The sequence below is a fragment of the Vidua chalybeata genome, chromosome 1, assembly GCF_026979565.1.
Source record: "Vidua chalybeata isolate OUT-0048 chromosome 1, bVidCha1 merged haplotype, whole genome shotgun sequence".
Classification (NCBI taxonomy): domain Eukaryota; kingdom Metazoa; phylum Chordata; class Aves; order Passeriformes; family Viduidae; genus Vidua; species Vidua chalybeata.
This window is the reverse complement of record NC_071530.1, coordinates 91,459,034-91,478,883: the sequence shown is the minus strand read 5'-3', so window position 1 is coordinate 91,478,883 and position 19,850 is coordinate 91,459,034. Positions and strand designations below refer to the sequence as shown.

At 35.5% G+C, this 19,850-nt stretch overlaps 1 protein-coding gene across 1 annotated transcript in view; it reads right to left on the bottom strand.

The window, feature by feature from the left end:
* The window catches only part of GABBR2 (gamma-aminobutyric acid type B receptor subunit 2), a 355,481-nt gene that overhangs the window by 227,064 nt on the left and 108,567 nt on the right, over positions 1-19,850 (bottom strand). Inside the window, exons 5-8 of the mRNA XM_053941075.1 lie at positions 13,687-13,788; positions 8,890-8,955; positions 3,320-3,511; positions 1,919-2,155 (exon numbers count right to left, since the gene is read on the bottom strand). Coding sequence (XP_053797050.1) covers positions 1,919-2,155; positions 3,320-3,511; positions 8,890-8,955; positions 13,687-13,788 — 597 coding nt within the window. The remainder of the gene's footprint in view (positions 1-1,918; positions 2,156-3,319; positions 3,512-8,889; positions 8,956-13,686; positions 13,789-19,850) is intronic.

Sequence of the window (19,850 nt, the reverse complement as noted above, 5' to 3'; positions counted from 1 at the left end):
ATATTTTACCAACTGCCTCAGACAGGTACTAAATACAGTGAATAATCATGCAGTAGTTTCTCTGAAAACCATTATACCTGAGAATATAAAGTAAGTAAACATAGCTGAATGTGGCTGTTGAAGCTTTGATTCATTCCCTCCCTAAAGGGATGGTTGTGATATTTTGCTGGTGTCTCTGAAACTAGTTAAAAAGAGCTTTCCTTCAATCTTAGATATTTTGGGTTTGATTTTGTTACCTTTTTTTTTTTGTTTTTTTGGTTTTTTTTTTTTTTTTGGTTTTTTTTTTTTTTTTTTTTTTTTTTGGTTTTTTTTTTGTTGTCGCAGAGGAAGCAGTAATTAAGCAATGCTAATGACAACTATCAATTTCACCATAACTGGCTGCAAAACTAAACAGAAGGCAAAAAGGATAAGAAAAAAACAAAACAAAACAAAAAACAAACCAAAAAGGAACTACACAGCAATATTCAATTTCAAACCTATTGATAGATATCATACATGGAATAATGCAGGACAAATATAACTGAGTCCCTGCAGAGTCTGGTTCATTACTGCTGCTGTCTGAAAGCTTCATCAAAGATCCAGTCCTACTGTGGATACAATGGAATAACAAATTCTTTTGCTGAAACTTTCAGTCTAATTCAGTGCAAAAAGAGTGCAGAATTCATATTGTGCAAGCATCTAGATATTAATATTGTCTTGCCATATTGGTTGGGTTTTACTTAGAAATTCTGAATTAGTTTCAATTGTGTGTACCGCATCACAGAAAACTTTTTCTGCAATTAACAAGGACATCAAAAGTTTGAGACTTTACACTTTGTTGATGTATTTGTGCAGGCATTTCCTCCTTGAACCCATTTCTGACAGGTATGACAACCTTAGTTCTGCTACTTCAACGTGTTTAGATGTTAATTGATATCCAAGACAGTTTGTTCTAACATGGGGACAGGATTTTACCAGCTCCCTCCAACCTTCTCCATGCTCTTGCTGCAAGGAGATGCCCCTCTGTGTACCACTGAAACACACTTTTCTCCAAACACTGTTTTCTTTATCTAGCCATATTGCAGACCAAGCACATTGCTCAGCAAATCATATTCCAGTAGGTTCCTTGTTGCAGCTATTGGAAACTCCAAAGACTATTTTCCATGAAATGAAATCTGCTCATCTCTCTCGGTGAGCTCTGCAGACTCCTGAACACAAATGCACCACTAACTTCCAACTGATGTTGCCTCAGATGCAATTAAGAAGTTTTAAGACCACACTCCTGTCGCCTGTTTTACTCTGCTAAAAAAGCAGAAGAAATGCAAACAAATTCTAAAAAATAAAAAATACTAAGGGTTTGAAATCGTACAATTGAAATCAGAATTAAGATACTACTGTATATGAGCAGTTTTTAAGTCACTGTGAGCATGCTTTGTACTCAACTGTGAAAAAATACAAATTATAAATAAATTTAAATCGCAGCTGAAGCGTGTTGCAAGCATATCTAGGATGTACAGCACTGGAGTTAGAAACAGTGTACCATAGCCTATTACCAAACCTAAATGATGGAGAGAAATATGTATTTTCAGATTACATTCCAGCTACTCCTTAACTGCTAAAACTTTCGCTTAAAAGGTCACTGCAGCTTGCAAAACTTGTGGTTCCCTTGAGACCACTCTGATTTGTTAATTCAGATGACATTCATGCTTAAAAATCTGATAACTGAGGAATTGTACAGTGTCGTTCCTTGGCATCTGCAGACAGGTAATGAGCAAGACTGTCAAGGCATTAATTTTTAATATAAAGTGGAACTGGTAGCTCTGAAGATAGAAGCAACTCTGTTTCTTTTTCAAGCATACTTAATATTTAATACTTGTTTCAATTACTGACACAAAATCACAAGCCTCCTGCATCCCACAATTATCTGATAAGGACTTACCGTTACTCCAAAGAACCTGGTTTCATTCATAGCACTCAGAAAGATGTCGCCAAGTTTTTGATTTGAGTAGTTAAAATCTTCAATTTTTTGGTGCTCGTTGGTGGAATTCAGGTAACTCATTGCCCGCTGTAGGGAATTGGCAATCACCCATATTCCGTCATAAGCATAACCATGAAATTTGCTGGATTGCCCATCACCACGTCTAGCATTGTATTCCTTTTCATACTGCTGTGGAGTCTGCAGAAGAGATAAAATTCAGTTTTACCTCAATACTTAATATTTTACAGAGTTGAATCTAAACCAACACCTGAAACTGCATCATCCAATTTAGAGATGTGCATAACTAATACAGAAAAGGCCTCCAAAATAAAACTTATGAAAGAAAATAAAATTCAAGAAACATGTATTGTTTGATATAAAAACTGCTGGTGAGATTGGGAAGCAGAACTAGAAGACAGGGAGACTGAAAGCAGTTGTACTGCCTCACTGTGTAAATGACAATTTGCTTTATTTTACTTTTGTACAAAAGGCGCCAATTCAACCAAAACTGTACTCTGGTGAGCCATAATACTAGAACAGGGAATAAGTCTCTGTCCCTGCAAATTAGTGGTCTGATTACACTTTACAGGATAACACAAATCAAATTACCTTTACCTGAGCAACCGTTTGCTCAATATGAAATTTTGAGTGGTAATTTGTCTATATTTTACAAATTCATTATGTTCTGGATGGTGTGCTTTCATATGATGAGCTACCCTTCAGTAAAGTTGTCTTTCATGCTCACTCAGCAAGGCATGAAAGGCAGATGGAAAAGAAAAATGAAAAACAGCACAATCAGGCATATTTATTCATTGGTCAGAGTTTGTATGGATTTGTTCTGTGATAAAATTTTATGTGCTTTATGGAAACCCCACATATTTTTATATTTAAAACAAGCCTCACCTCCTGCTCCCTAGTTCTGAGAGACACAAATCACCATTCAAATTGGTCATTTGCAGAATAGGTTTAAATATAAGAGTTTTCTGTTTCTGCGCTCAACTATTTAACTTGAAGTGGCACAGCACAAGATATTAAAGACTGTTACTCAAACTTTAATGTACATTTAACTAGAATGTTACTCAAACTTTAATGTACATTTAACTAGAATGTTCATACTGGGGGAAGAGGGCAGATTTGAAGCAAGGGACTTCACTGCTTTCTTACGCTGTAGAAAATAAGATTTGATTTTCAAATATTTTAAAATTGCAACTAGCGGAAAGTAGTGAAACTAACTGTGATGACTGACAGGTCACTTGGTAGAAGAACCCTTTAGCTTCACCTCCCCCCTTGGTGTTTTACTGTGCCAGCCCAGCAGTGAGAGAACTCATGGTATCATAAAATAGATGGAAGAAAAATACAAACCCTTCCTGATATAGTCTTGTTCGTTTTTGAGCTGAGAGGCTCAAAATCCACTCCAATATAACCTTCCATGGCTGTAAGAAGATTTTTGCTGAGACACTGTGAGGAATTAATCCAAGCTTCCCACCAAAGATTTTCATACCACCCTGGAATAATCCACTGATATTTGCTGCCATACATTTCTTCATCGTAAGCCTGCAAATAAGAAAAACAGAAAATATAATGGACATTTTAATAGAGGTATTGAACATAAAACCAATTGCTTTTGGTTAATTTTTTTTTTTTTGTTATTAAAAAATGACGGTGTAATTGGGTACACAAGTATTTTAAACAGTTTACAATAATTACTTGGTAATAATGAAGACTTTTTTTGAAGACTCCTGATTTAGAATTCAGGAAATGAGAATTTACTAAACCCTGTTTTTCTTTCAGTGGATCATTTCCTAAAAAAACAGAAAAATGAACTGTATTATAGAACTGAGGGAGTTAAAGAGGAACAGAAACAGAAGACACTGCTTTCCACAGAAAGTTCTTTATACACAACATTACATGAGTGATAGAACTACCATGCTACCACATTTAAACTAAGTAATTATCACCCTTAAATCAACCTAAGGACTAGGTTAACAAGAAAACTTGGATCATAGGCACCATCGAATCACACGTGGCTAAAAAGCAGACCACAGTAACATTAAATTAGCAGTTCCTTCTAAGGAGCATGAGTGAACAGTGAATTGCTAAAGCAAAATCTTAATGATATTTTTTTTTTTCTCAGCGAGAATTTTCTTCATATGAAATTCTATATTGTTGGAATACTGAATCCAGCCCACTGTAATCCAAGATACTGAGTTTATAGTTATCTCCTTTCAATACTTAGCAGATATATATAACAGGAAACAGAAATACTTTCTTAGTCAGGCACATATGCTGTTGTACCTAAAAGCTGATCTATTCTCAAATATTCTCTTTGATTCGGAAGAGTGTTCTAGTATAAAATTAGTAAATTTTATCTCAGATGTTTCTCTCACTGTCTTGCAACTAGATATTTTTCTTTTGACATTTCAGTCAGGCTCCATTTCAAAACTGCAGGTCTCATTCTTATTTGGTTCCTAATACAAGCAATACTTGAGATAGAAGGCCTAAGATAAAAATTCTAATTTTTAGAAATGGTGCAAGCTTAGAGCTCTTAACAGAAACACTGCTACATTTTCACAAAAAAAATATTACAGAAGGAGGAAATTATAAGAATGCAAACAGGACATATTAGTCATTCTGAAATAACTGTTTTGAAAAGTATCCCAACAATCATACAAAAAGCCTATCAGAGAAGTAAAGAGCAATAACAGAATATATGAAATAGGACAACCTCCTAAATATGTTAATACCCAAATTAAAAATGGGCTTTATATCTGTGAAGTCTATTATAATGGTGCCAGTTCAGTTCATAACAGTATTGTGCAGAAAGCAGATTTATTTGGCCCCTGGTTGCAGAGCTTTTGTTCAGACAAAATCAAATTTCATGCCTTTGTATGCAATGCTGCTTGAAAGTCCTGTCTGAAACCTGGTGTCTTGCATCTCATATATTACTTATTCCACAATCCACATAAACAGTTTGTCTTTCTCTTGCCTGTTAATTCTGCTCTTCCGAAATATATCTGTTTCTATCCTCCTATCCACCTGCACTCCTGCACAGCTATGGAGACACTTTCCAGGTATTCCAGGGCCACCCGCAAGGAAAATAGCAATTCCATCCTGCAGTACTCCCTTCTAAAAGAGTTTGCATTATACAGTTAGGTCATTCAAGACCTTTCAGTCACTGAGTGTTTTTTTGTCTGACAGTTTTCGAATCATGAAGACACAAACTGATACAGAATAGTGCTTTTAGAGAAGGACAATCTTATTTAGCTTCCCCTGCTCTATAGAGATTAAAGTATCAAACTGTGTGTTGCCAGAAAGTATTGGCTGTGAACTATTCTGAAAGTAGAGCTGCTGGAAATTTTCTGTTTGCATAAGCACTTGTACTGTTTCCTGCATAATCTGTGAATGCCCTGGAAAATAGGCTGAAAATTGAAAGTTTCAAAATAGCCCGAAATTTCATCTTGGAAACAAGAGATCATTCCCAACATGGTTGCCTGAAAGACTGGTTACACTTTCACATTTCTGCATCAATCTGGTTTAACAAAATGCAAAACAAACACTTTAAGAGCTGTCAGCTCTTCCTTTGAGATACGGTGGAATGACAGGGCTTGAAGGGTAGTCTGGGGAAGGCAAAAGTAGGAACAAAATCAGATCTTCTGAGGCTGAGCACTATGACCATGCAGTCATTTTTCTAGTGACAGCACAGCTGACAGTGCCCAGATATTTCAGTGTTTGGGTCCCAGAAGACTTATTGCAAAATGATGCTTTTTTTGCCACCATTTTCTCCCTGTTGATTCTGCTAAATTGAGATTATTTTAATGCTTAAAAGATACAAGTACTTAAAACACATGGATTTTTCTTGAACTGTTTGAGTGCACATAGACCAATACCTACAAGTTTCAGTTTCTAAGGGGAAGACTTTTTGGCAGACAAGAGCAAGATGAAGAAGGTTTGCACATACTTTTTACCACCATAACAGCATAAAGTAGTCATACATTTTTCTTAATCTTTTTCCCATACCCTGTGTAGAATACAAAGCCCCAAGTTGCTGTCAAGCAGCCAGGAAACTGTCACGGACAATTTTTGCCCTTGTGATTTTTTTTTTTTTTCTTTTAAAGCATTTCCTTCTTTTTTTGAATCCATAAATAAATGCTTATTTACAACAAAGAGATTAATGTAATAACTATTTTTTATGTGTAGCAAACAATTATTGGCAATTTGTTGATTGTTGAATTATTAAGTTTTGACCAAAAGGGCCTAATTTCTATTCCAAGAAAACATCACATTCATCCCACTGAGGTGAAAATGAATTATAAATCTAAGATTTTCCATAGAACTAAAATTTCTCACTGTTTTTTACACTGGTGATAAATGAACTAAACTTATTTAATGAACTAAATGAACTAAACTTATTTTAACTTATGAGCTAAATTTATTTAAATCCTTGTAGGAAATACCTGCCAACATTCACTTTGGTTTGAACCAGTCCTGTTCTGTTTTTAAAGTTTGCTACTGAGTTGTACTATCTTTTAGCCCATTTTTTTTTTTTTTTTGTGTGGGTGTAAGTGTTGGTCTCTTCTTCCCAATAACAAGGAATAGGAAAAGAGGAAATGACCTGAAGTTGCAATAGAGGTGGCTTAGATTGGATATGAAGAAAGACTTCTTCACTGAAAGGATTATCAGAGACCAGGGAAGAGGCTGAGTCACCATCATAGGAGGCATTCAAAAGATGCACAGATGAGGTACTTAGGGACATTACTTAGTGGTGGACTTGGCAGTGTTGCATTAATGGCTGCACTTGATAATCTTAAAGGTCTCTTACAACCTAAATGGTTCTGTGATCTTATATAAACTGCTATGGATGTCCTGAGGAAACCTCACAAAATATGACTGTTGAATCCAGGTAGAAAAGTGAGGCAGAGTTTAAAGGTTTTGCCATCTACATAAGGCATTACCAAATAATATTTAAAATATACCTACAATCAGAAAAAATAATTTTAAATCTTGCATTAATGAAAAAGCACCTCCCTTTAACAAACTCAAAGCCTTTTTCTGACTGACTTCAGTAAACCTGCAGAATATAACAAGGATTCACAAGTGAAACCTGTCCAAAGATACACCTGGAAGAGAGGAGTTAAAAAACTTGACATATCTAAATTATTGTGCTCTTAGACATATATCTATAGGAGTGCATGAGTCAACAATATATGTTATGAATAATAACAAGTTTTCTGACATAGTGTAGTGCATTAATATATAAAGTACCTACTTTGAACTGCCCTCTCCTGCATTCAGTCTCCTGCTAAAACTCTCAAATAAATACATTTAAAAAGCTTAAATACATGATCTTTCAGATTTCTCCAGGCTCCAGAAAAATCCACCTTATTATTTTTGACACTAATGTACTTTAGAAGCAGCCATCATGCTTTAAACTGCTGAGATTTATGCACATTTCCCACATTCACACCAAACTGTAGCCACAGAAACCTGCGGCCAGTGCTCATGAGACAGAGACATCCTCTCCCTGGCACCTTTTATTCAACAGTGATGCAGACTAAAGGACAGCCTGCCTCTCTAAGGAATTCTAAGATTTCTTCAGTGGCCTCACATGAACATGGATTTGGAAGAGAATTCCAGAGAAATGCAACAAGAAATTAAGGGCAACTAGAAATGAGGCCAATCTCTTGCTAATGTTGGATTGGAAGATAATTCTGACCAGGACTCCTCTGATAGGGAAATGCAGCCCAATCCCAAGAGATCTGAGATAGATCTGGGCTACAGAAGTGCCATTCTTTCTTCCAGGAATGAAAAAAAATAGGAGATTATCTCTGTCAATCCAATTTAAATGGCAGCACAAAAAGATCTACATACAAAGACCTATAAGACATGAGAAGAATGAAAAATAAAAAAATGCTTTCCATTTTCTTTCGGATGAAAACAGATTTTGTTCCTTCCAAATATACTCTACAATCTCCTTTCCAAATTTTGCCACCAACTGGGACAGCTGCTGAGTAAGAGCCAAGATGTATCTGAGACACATGTAGCACTCAGATTTTGAACTTCTGCCTCCTTTTTTTCCAAGGATAGGTAATTTTATCATTAAGTGAACACTTAAAAGCACCCTTGGAAATTTATACACTCTCATTATTGCTTTTCTATTATATTTACTGTGTTCTTGGATTAATCTAACTATTTTGACTAAGAACTCAATACTTAGGCCACTAAAATCTTTCTCTTGGATTTTTTTCAGGCTGGTACAAATATACATTTTAATCCTGCTACTTTTAAGGCAGGATAAGTTTGAAGCACATTCACTTAAACAAATAGTAAGGATGAGGAATTTTATGTTTGCTAGTCTTACTGTTATGGTTAAAAAAAACTTTTTTACTAACTAATATTTGCTTTCATGTAATACATGTAAAATGTACAGCACTCAGATGGGAATGACAACTGTGCAATTAGCAACATTTTCAGCAGCAGAAATTATTAGTGTTGCTGAGTCAGGATGTATAGGAACTGGCTTGAATTTCTTATTCTTTAAAAGCAAGACATGCAAAGCCCATACACACAGACATTATCACCAGAACACAGCTCTTGGACAAGACTGAAATCTTGCAGTTCTCTCTCTATCTGCTGCTACATATGCAAGTATTTACCTGGATCTGATGTGAAGAGCAATGCTCCAGTTTGATTTAACATTTAATTCCACTACAGGAAAGTAATAAGAAGAAGCTAACCATGCAGTCTATGCCAAATTCCACTGAAGACAAAGTATTTTATTGAAAGAGAAATGGAACTACACATGTGTAAGCCCTTTTTAGGATACAAACCTTCACAGAGCTGAATTTTGTGAAGAAATGTTTATGCTCAAGTTACTTTTTTATCAAACGTAACACAGTCTTCATTCTGATATGCAATTAAATGTATTTACTTACACAGCAGAAAACTTTCACAGCCATTTCCTCATTAAACTGGCCAAGGATTATCCGAACGTCATTACCCTGCAGATTGAATAAAATACGAGGCAGTTAAACACAGTCGCAGCTTCCAGAGACCACTTTAACTGGCCATTCAGATCATGCAGGGAGTTAGCACAGACCACAGCTGCAGACAGAATACAGAACTATTTCATTTTCTGTAAGTTCAAGAATTTGAAGTACCACAAAAGAAAAAAAAAAAAAAAAAGCTGAGGTGTAGAAAATTATTAATCTATAGTAGTAATGAGAGTAAATCTGATACTGCAGTCAAATATTAGTATTCAGAAACACTGAAATATCAAATATTCTTTTGTTTCCTTGCAATATTTCTACTACAATTTTGTGTATTAGAACCAGTTGAAGACATAAACTTATTACTGTCTGCATGAAATAAAACTGTTAAAATTAAGAAATTAGATTTGTGAAATCAAATGCCTTGCTATTATGCCTGCTTTAGTAATTTTTAAAGGTTTTACTCATACAGCATCTTCTCTATAGTCACTGTAATACATTGTCAACTCCCTCTCTACTCCCTCCCACCTCTACATATTTTAAAAAATCACAGCTTAAAAACCTATGACTGAAGTCTGAAGACAATTTTACTTTCATACTTAGAAACATATTAAGAGAGTCTTCCTAAATTCAGGAGCATATGCAGGAAAATATTTCTCCAGGAACAGGACTAACCTCTTCCTAACATGAAAAATTACTTCTAATATCCATAAAACACACTTTTATGGCTTCACATTACCTTTTCTTTCACAAAAAATGGCAGAGTTCTCTGTAAAAGCTTGAGCAAATCAAATTTTTCATTTCTTTCATATAAGACCTGTTTAGAATTACTAATAGCTCTTTCCCTCTCTAAGGAAAAAACAAACATATGCTTTGGTATGATTTTCAGTGGCAAAAAACATTTAAGTTTTAATTAAATCAATTTGTCAAAGATTTTTAGCTCAGATAATTTCACTGTTTATTAGTTGTCCAACAGAAAAATATTATGATGGACAGTGCAGTAAGATATTAGAATGCCTCTGTAACTAAATGCATGAAAACGGTATCACCCTTAGCATGGTTTAAATCAGAAATAATGTAATGTGCTTTGCTCATTCGGAACCTGTGCATTTTCAGTAAGCCTGCTTCACTTCATTTTTATATTTAGCCACAGACTGATAAAGTAATGTAAATCTTTTTCAAGTGGATTAGATTCTTTATAAACAAATCTAACAAGGTTACATGAAACTAAACAAACAAATTACACAAATTACAGCAATAGTATTACAATGTTTGTAAGGACAATAAATAGATTTAGGAATTATGCACAAAAAAAAAGAACCTCATCTACTATTTCTTTTTTCACATTTTAAAAATAATTTGGTTATTCTTGGAACCTCAGCTCTGAGTCACTTGACTGCTCTGAATATAAAAATGCAGACTTAATATTTGAAGAAAAGAGTAGCAGAGTTTGATTAAAAAATAAATGGCACAGCACCTAAAAATTAAACTTAAAATTGAAGAAATTCCTTTCCATTTTATAACATGATGAGAACCAATTAAAAGAACAATCAAAAAACCAAAATATATAAACTATGTGGCTTCATAAATAATAATCCCAGAGTGCACACACAGCAATGCTGCCCACTGCCTGTGTGACAACATTCAGACTGAAGTCATAGTGCCTGGGGTGTGTAGTTTCACGCCTTAAGACATTGCTTCCACCTGATTATCACATAATTTAGTATGCAATCATGTAACCAAGGAATTATGTATCAGAACACATGTAATTTAGGAGCTAATTTAGGAAAGTCTGTACAACAGCTCTTCCTCTTTCATGCATAGCAGTCTTCCTCTGTGCAATGACACACGCCTCAGCCAGCCTCTTCATCCTGAACTCACTTTTTGCATTCCCTTCCACATTTTCCCCGAATTTGTTCTTGAAGAATTGCATTCAAGATTGCAGATAAGCCTAGATCCATTGGATGCTAGGCTTGGGTCTGCTGGTTCCATCTCAGAGAGATGAGAGACACTGAAGCTTCAAATTCATGCAACTGCACTTAGCTCAAGTCGCTTGCAGAGGTTTTATCTGCATGGGTAATGAAGTCTGCACCAAAGTGTATCAGAGCTGGGTTCATGTCAGTGCTCGTAGTTCAAAGTCCACATTACAGACTCATGCTAAGAAATACATCAGATGCTTAACTTATTTACCCCTCCATTCAAACAGTTAACTGACTATAAACCAGCATGATTTCCTTGCAAGGATATACTATTCCTTTACTCAAACCCTTGCAGAATGATGCAAGTTAACACAGTAGAACTTCCTCATAGGGATCAAAGAAATCACCCACTGGATCCCAACAAGTGTCAAGTCTCTTTTCCAGAGAGCTGTAAATTGCTTGCTTGAAGCTAAAACATATTTGACAGAGAAGGTTTTAATTCATGGAGCTAGGCAGGTGATCTACAAGATGATTAAAAACATCCCGGGGGAAGGCAACTCCCAAAACTGCACTTACATAAAAAGACCAATGTTTAGACTGTTTGCCAGATGGTGAGCTGTCATATTTACTCTTCCCAGAGATTACAGTAGCAATATCAGCATTTAAGCTTTGCCCCTCAGTAAGAAATACATATGTTCCCATATGGACTGAAGTTCAAACAAGAAAATGAAGAACAGTTACATTTCATTTACCCACAGTTTGTGGCAAACCCTACATAAAAACACATTTTATAAATTAAGACTATAGCACAGCGTAAAAATTAATGATTCCTTTTCTCCATTCTTTCTTTAACATAGGTGAGGATATTATTTGGCTACTAAATATAAAATGTCTTTGGTACCACCAGGAGCTGAGTTATATAAAGGCTGAAGAGAGTGAGGATCAACACATCTAAGATGCTCTGCTGAGGGATGAAGAAGAACTTGTCTCCTTCACTGCCATTTCTAACAGCCTCAGACACGAGACAGTCTTTAGCCTTTTCAGAGTTTTTGAGTGATGCACATTATGCTGAAATAGGCAGCTATTTTCTTTTTCAGCTTTCAGAGCTTCCCTTCTTTGATCAGATTTTAATCTGTCTCATTTCTAATGAATAACACCACAATGTTGTATTATATAGCTTTTCAGAGAAGGATTGCTACAATATCTCATCTGCCAGGAAAAGTCAACGTCTTGGCAGGCTCTTTATGAGATACCTAAATTGAATAGCTCAGATACTCTGTCTTATTCTCTACCACATATCTGACAGTCAAGAGGTTATCAGTAAATCTACAAAAACCTGGGTAACTGACAAAAGAGGTAGCCACATGTTCTGCCTTCTAAATGCTTGGATGTCCCCTTGAAGAACTATAGATAAGCCTCTGACCTCAGCTAAGGAATCACTGATGGTGAAGGTGAACTAGAGGACATCAACTCCCACCATCATAACATGATGGCAATTCTTCTGTCCTACATGCAAGACACGTAAAAGTTGGAAGCAGAAGTGTTATTGCTCTCACAATTTGCCTGCACATGCTTAGAATTTTCAAGCATTTACATGGATGTACAAATCCACCCCTTTCTCTGAATACAAAAATGAATTTTAATGATATCCTTAAATTATATTTAATGATATAAATATATCCTTATATTTAATGATATAAATATCCTTATATTTAATGATATAAATATATCCTTATATTTAATGATATGCTTAAATTTACTTTTTAACTGTGCGGTCAATGCAGTAGAAACTAAGGTGTCAGTGAGAGAAATATAAAATATAAAGGTATACTTCTGCAAATCATACCAGATTTTGCTGTTTTCCATTCCATAATCATCAATTTCATTAATTTAAATGTGTTTACCTATTAATACTTTAAACATTCAGCCTTACATCTCTAGATTGGGGAAATAAAAATGCACACCATGCTCCAGAACCTTTCTAGCTTCAGTAGTGGTCTAGTCTTACACAGGTCAATATTCTTGCTTTAATTTTATTTTTTTTAATATCATTTAGTTTATTAAGGTTTTTTTGTAACCTGTTTTACATATATTTAAGCATTTGCAGGATTGTAGCTTTGATTGTGTGTCATATGTACTTGATGTCAGAAACAATTTGATCTTCGTAATTTAAAAGTTCTTTCTCCTGCTGTTCAATAATTTTTTTCATGTTCCTGTGCAGTTTAAGATTCATCTCTCCTGTGTCTAGTTTATTGCTGCTTGTGCCGCATGATAATGCTAAAATATAGTTTTAATTTTATGAGGTGCCAGAAGTCTAATAAATCATTATAATAAGAGAAGGATGGGAAAATATTCTGCTACCAATTTTTTTTTCTTCTTTTTTCCTTATGATTCATTTGAAATCATGCAGATGATGTTAGAAAATAATTCAATTTAAAATATGTAAATTCAATTTAAAATATGTAATGAAGGTAATGGAAAGAGGCTCAATATTCTTTCTACATGACAATTTACCTTAAAAGGGTTCTGGTTCCAAACTTCAGGAGTTTTCACATGTATATCACTATGACTGGGGCTTTAACTGCGAGCATTAAGCCAGCAACAATTTTGTTTGTTTAGTATCACTATCAGGAACTATTAAAAATATTTACCATACACATAGACCTTCATTAACTTAAGAAGGACTAGGCCCTCAAAATGCCATTTTTAGATATTATTATGCAAAGGAATGTAGTAATACACAATTCTAACAGATTTCATTTCCATATTCCTCTTCATACAAAAAAAAAATATCACCACCTTTTCATCAAACAGCAACACATACCTTAAGCTTCTTTACACTTGTGCAGGGATCATCGGAAAAACTCTCAGTATCTGAAATCTCGATGTCTTTGCCATCAAGGACGTCAGTCAGATTATTCCTCACCTGTCACAAGTTGAGAAAAAGGCAAACTAGTGAACTGAGAGCCAGTGAGAAGGAAGCAGATGGATTGCATTTATATCTGTAATGACAAGCAATGATCTTGACGATGATATATGCAAACACATAGTTTTTCCCATTTTGCCTATGATGTGATCAAGGTGCTATTCCCCTATGACCAAAATCTGCTATCAATGACTGTACCACCTAAAGGACTTTACTATGAGTGGCAAAAACAAGTTCACACACAGCCCCAGAAACTGGGCTCCCACTTTGTGTCATGGGGCAGACAATTCTTCTGTGTTTCCGGGGCTGTTAGGACCAATAGTTTTGTGGTAGCCAAAGTGATGTATGAGACAGTATAAAGGGAAAAGACTCATCAAGGGAGCTCTTATACATTCTCAAGCACTTATTTCAACTGGTCCTAGCATGAATCAGCAGAGCTTAGCTTATATCACTTAGGGGCTGATAAAGCCTAATGAACTCCTCTGTGGCCTACCCTTCTCTTAGACCACTCATCACACCATGGGGCAGCAAGAGGTATAGTTGGCTTGAAGGTGGCACATGCAACCAGGTACAAGCAGATTTTTTCACCTGTTTAATAGTGGCAAGACTGTCCTCTTTGAGCTACCTAATAGCACAAAGAAGCCAGACAACATACAGAGCAATCTGGCTTTCTGATTTAGGGTTTTTTCCCATATAACTACTTCAAGGTTTTCTGTCTTAATTGCTGCTGGTTTTCCTCCAGCCACATGACTGCAAAACCAGTTTCACTTTACTATTCCTAATAGATAAGCAAAAATAATTTTAGTCTGCAACATGATCACAGACTGAAATGAAGAGAGTAGCGTACCAATTTTAAGTTAATAGAATTATGATCGCATCAATTGCAATGATGGTCTATTTAATTTGTTTGTAATAACAGAAACAGGAGAAGCAAGTCAGTGTAAAACAGGTATCCCACATACAAACACAGAACACAGAGGATGGAAGATATGTGATATTAAACAAGAGAATTTAGAAGCCTGCATATAGAAGCTATATGCAGATACTTTCTGATGACCCTCTGTATGGGTCATTATAACCTTTTACAATTATTAGAACAAATGGACACATAAGTAACTTTTTATTAATTTTTTTTTTTATCTCAGAGAAGCAAGTCAGAATTGTCAGCTCACCAAGATTTGTTACATCCTTTATTCTGCTGTGATGTTACCAGGTTTTAAAATCATTCTGTGAAAATGTGTTCACAAAAAGTGATCAGTAATGACTTCTTCTTCTGCTTCTATACTAGTGAAAGTGAATTATTTTTATTTTAGCTCCAGCGATGCCATTAACTGCTCCTTACAACAGAGGTTTTTCTTGATACAAAGAAAAATTTGTTTTTTTAAAACAAGCCATCAATGATAACAAAAGAAAACAAACCTCTCTTGATCATAGTTTAGCCAATGCCCAAAATCCTTCTACCTAGTGTAAGAGAACACTAGAACTATCATTTGCTACTGACAAAAAGTAGCATTTTCCTTACCTAGCATCAATGTACTTTCCAAAGGAATACAACTTGACATATACTTCTACCCAATACTAAACTACTTTATTCTGTATGAAAAGAATTTTTTTAGTTTCAGATTTGCTTTTCTGATATTTTCTGACCAGTTCTAGTCAGTCTTTTAATCAAAGAAACACTAGATTAACATTACTCAGCTAAACTGAGCAGAAAACAGCTGATTTACCAAATACTGTCTAGTCAAATTAGACAATTATTAACATAAGAACAATAACAAAAACAACACATTAAATATTATTAATACTTATATATAGACTTAAGTGGTGATGATTATAAAATTTATACTTCAGGCTGTCTACTGACTTGTTGGGATTCCATCCTTTCAGAACTTTGCACTTGAGGAATTTAATTGCGTATGTTTGGGTTATTTCTGAGCAGCACCTATTTAAATTCAGCCACTGAGAAATTTATTTGACATCTCCCCTGGCTCATCTGCTAGAAGCAAAGTATCTGTGGCTTTCAGAACTCCTAGATTTTTCATTTATCCACTGATTAATCTCCCAAAAGACACACCTTACTAGGTTTTGTGCCAAAGAAGTTAGAAACCTTTTCCCTTTACTGCTGCAAGCAGATTTTTGCTGTTTTTCAGATGCATCTTTTGTGAATATTTTGCCAAAAGAAAGGTGATTCTTTCCCATTATCCCAACAATAGATTAGCAGCTTTTTAAGAATTTACAAGGTTTTTCTAAAAGATGATGTTTCCCTTTCAATGATCTGACCTATGTCTGACACATGTCATCTTGTGTCCCTGGTCTGGGAGTATTTTTACTATATTTTCCAGTTTTTACTTCCTATTTCCATACTTTTTTTTCCCACTAACCTCAGTCTCTTTTCTTCCTTTATAAATACTCTAAATATATAATAGAACAGAAAATTGTGGTTTTCTTTCTACAGAGGTTCTTGATTTCTTTCAGATAAATATAACTACAGAATCTTCTGATTTGGATTTAGGTCCAAAGTCAGTCACCTCCATTTCTAGAGCTGCCAATCCTGAGGCAAACACTCCTATTTTGGATGAAATTTGTGAAACTGAGAATACAAAATGCTGCATGCTTTGTTTTAGCAGATGCTTGCTGTCCTGGAGAGCGTATCACCAGCAGTTTTAGTACAAGCAGTTTTAGCGCTCAGCAGCAATCGTTTCATTCCACCAACTCCAAGTAAGGGGGACCATAAGCTACTGTGCTTCTGGCTTTCGTTGTGTAAATAGGATAATTTCCACTTTCTGAAACTGCTATAACAAAGTGGTGACAAAACTGCATTAAGTTTTTATGGGGATCCACAGTTGCCAAGGAAATTTTGCACAACTATAACACAGAAGTGGTGCAATTCCACAGGGTTTTAGACCCTTGTTAACAATTTAATGAAGGTTGTAGCTCTATGTCTGTTTATTTCAACTTTATATATTTTAAAGACACTAATATTTCATTTTCCCAAAACAGGAACTACCAGCTCTGGTCATCAATAAACCTGAAAATGTTCACAAACCAGTGAAAGACACTTTTGCACTGTTCTGCCTACAAAACTAGAGGAAAAGAGTATTTCACCATACTACATATTTAATCTGTGTGGTCAATTGCAAAAATTAATGGGGTGCAAATATGTTTACTCAGGGGTAAGTTTCAAAAAATGAAGGGTTTGTAAGGATGCTTTTGCAGGAAGAAAAGGATGGCCCTTTTGCTTTAGGCAATAGTGAAGATGGGATGCAAGAGAACTGGTTTTTCTCTCTCATTCTACCAGAGCTGCCCTTTGATTCAGCTCCTATGACTGAAATAAAGGTTTTAAAGTTTGCTACCAAGTCAGGCTGTACATTTTTCTTGTGAAGTGGATGGCAGCAATACTTGCCTACCTCATAGCTCTTGTATCAAATTAATGATGTTTGAAAGGTGAACAACAAAGTCCCTCACCCTGCACCTGTGAAAGAAGAAATACAGGGATTTTGAGGAATAATGAACTTGCACTGCAAAGGCAGAAATTTTAATTTCTTTAATCTCTAGAAAACTGAGAGACTAGACAAAATAAATAAGTGGGCTGTTAAAAATGGTGAGTCTAGAGGAAATAAAATTTCAACGTACTTGTGGTCTGTATCAGAAAGAATGGATGTAGCTTTAAGAAAAGGAAGAAAATGCTGGGGAGCATCATGGTCTGGCACATTAAGGAAGTTGGGCACAAATGCACAGCCCTTGGAGAAGGGACCTCACCAGCCAGCACCCAGGAAGGCAAGCAGGACAGTCTTGAAAAGAACAGCCAGTTTCAGTCACAAGGTGACACCTCCATGCAAGTTCATGGTATTTAGGCAGGACCAGTGTAAAGCTGAGGAGTTGATCCTCAAGTCTGGATCAGGTTTGTCAGACAGAACCCATGGTTGCTGGGCAGGTCCATACCAAAGTGACAGAACTGGGGATAAGCTTACAGGGTCCCTGCCAGGCATAGCTGTGATGGAGAGAATGAGAAACCAGCACTCCACAGCATCATGGGGGCATGGACTGACAGTGCTGAGTTGAGCTGAAATGGGGTCAGGGATGGGGAAGGTGTGGGGGGGTGGGTTGTGGGTGTAGACCTAGGAGGTTACTCAGGGTCAGAAAGAGCTTTTGGTGCTCTCAGAGCCCCAACACTGAATTTTGGTTGGTTTTACTTCCTACATGAACTCTGTGTGATGATTCTCCGCATACAATACATAAATGACCTTGTCCCTCACAAGGATACAAGAGTTGCACACATAGTGATTTTATTTCAGATGAAATGAAATTGCTCACTTCAGAGACATTATGAGTGCAAGCACCTTTTGACCTGTAGTAAATAGTTAGCATCCATTTGACCACAGTATTTCATTTTTTTGCAAGGCAATTTTATCTGATTTTTCTGAGGAAAACAGTAAAGAAAGATGATATTTCTGATGAATTGTCAATCTAGTTATGATGGTTTGGATTTAGGGGTCTCCACTGAACAACATTTCAAACTGTTTCAAATTAAAGGCACAGTTCACTCAGTTGATCCTAACTCTGCCAGTTACAAAATTAATTTAATGATTTTTAGATTAATCATACTACTTTGCTTTTAACAGATATTTCCCATGACCTTTTGGCTCACTAAAGCTGCATGTAAGTACAGCAAGCTAAATCCTTGTCGTTCAGGGCAGTCTAATCCCACCAGATGCTGATCATAAGAGATGCCTAACAAATGAGAACTGGTCAGACCAGATGGATTACACAGTCAGATATTTTTCTAAGATTTCCTGTTGTCCAGAATATACAGTTCACTGCAAAATGTTATACTGTAGGAGTTTCAGTACAGACATATAAATATATGTGTACAAAAAAAATGCTTGAATAATAAGAAAAAAATTTCCTCATTACATGGACAAAATGTAAATTGTGAGTAATTGCATAGGAGAGATTACAATTTTTGGGATTAGTAGAGATAGAGGTCTCACCAGGTTTAAACATCCCATATAGTATGCGTTACAAGCAAACATAATTATCCCTATTTCCATTCCAGTGGAACACATTACTGACATTTAGAGGCTTAGAAGCATTAAGTGAAAACTTACATTCAAGAAATACAAACTGCAGAGACACACTTTCATTGATATACACATCATTTGGGACTACAAAAATGAAACAGGTGGTAGAACCTTATCTGAAGCAGAGAGACAATGCAAAAATAAATGATGAAGCAGAAATACACCAAGAGGAAAGAGTAAAATAATATTTTGGCTATTAGGAAAGAGTTTCATTTAGAAGAAAACTAAAAAACTAAATATGTTTTATTGTGTAAAGGAGAAATGAAATAAAATCTGCATTGGATTTCCTTTTCTGTTCAAAAGAAATCAGGTATTTTATAAAAGTACCATGTTTATGGTTTTCATTGTGACAGGAAGAGAAGAAGGAACCCCCGAATAGTGGATTTTTATTTGGGTAAATGGCCACAGTACCGGTTTTCACAAAAAAATATTACTTTTTTCATTGAAGTAGGATGTTAGTAGCTGGGTCTAACCTGGAAACCAATGCAATCAATATTAGTCTTGCCTACAAGAAGCAACCAAGTGTTTCAGACTGGAGTAATAACAACACTGCTAATGATATTTTTGTTGTATTTGTACTATAATTACATATTCCAGTTAAAAATGGTAATTATCCTCCTTTCTGCCTCCTCTCTTTTCTGGCAGTATGGTAAATATGGTTTCAGATAAAACCTACATGTGTGTGACTATCAAACAGATCATACCTATTTAAAAATAAACCTCTATGAAGTCACCTAGAAAATGCTCTAATTTCCTCCCAAATTCTCTAAAGGAAGAAAGAAATTTCCTTACTTTTACCTTTCTTGTTTTCTGATCACAGAAGTTAAATATAATCAGGAACTCTGATGTTAAACCTACCAGTTGTGTGTAAGAAGAATTGATAGGCATGTACGGTTTTGGTGGTAGGAGGGAAGTTAATTAGGGGGCTTTAGGGTGACCTACAGACAGTCCAAGTTAGAAGGTGATTTCTCTCCAATGGAG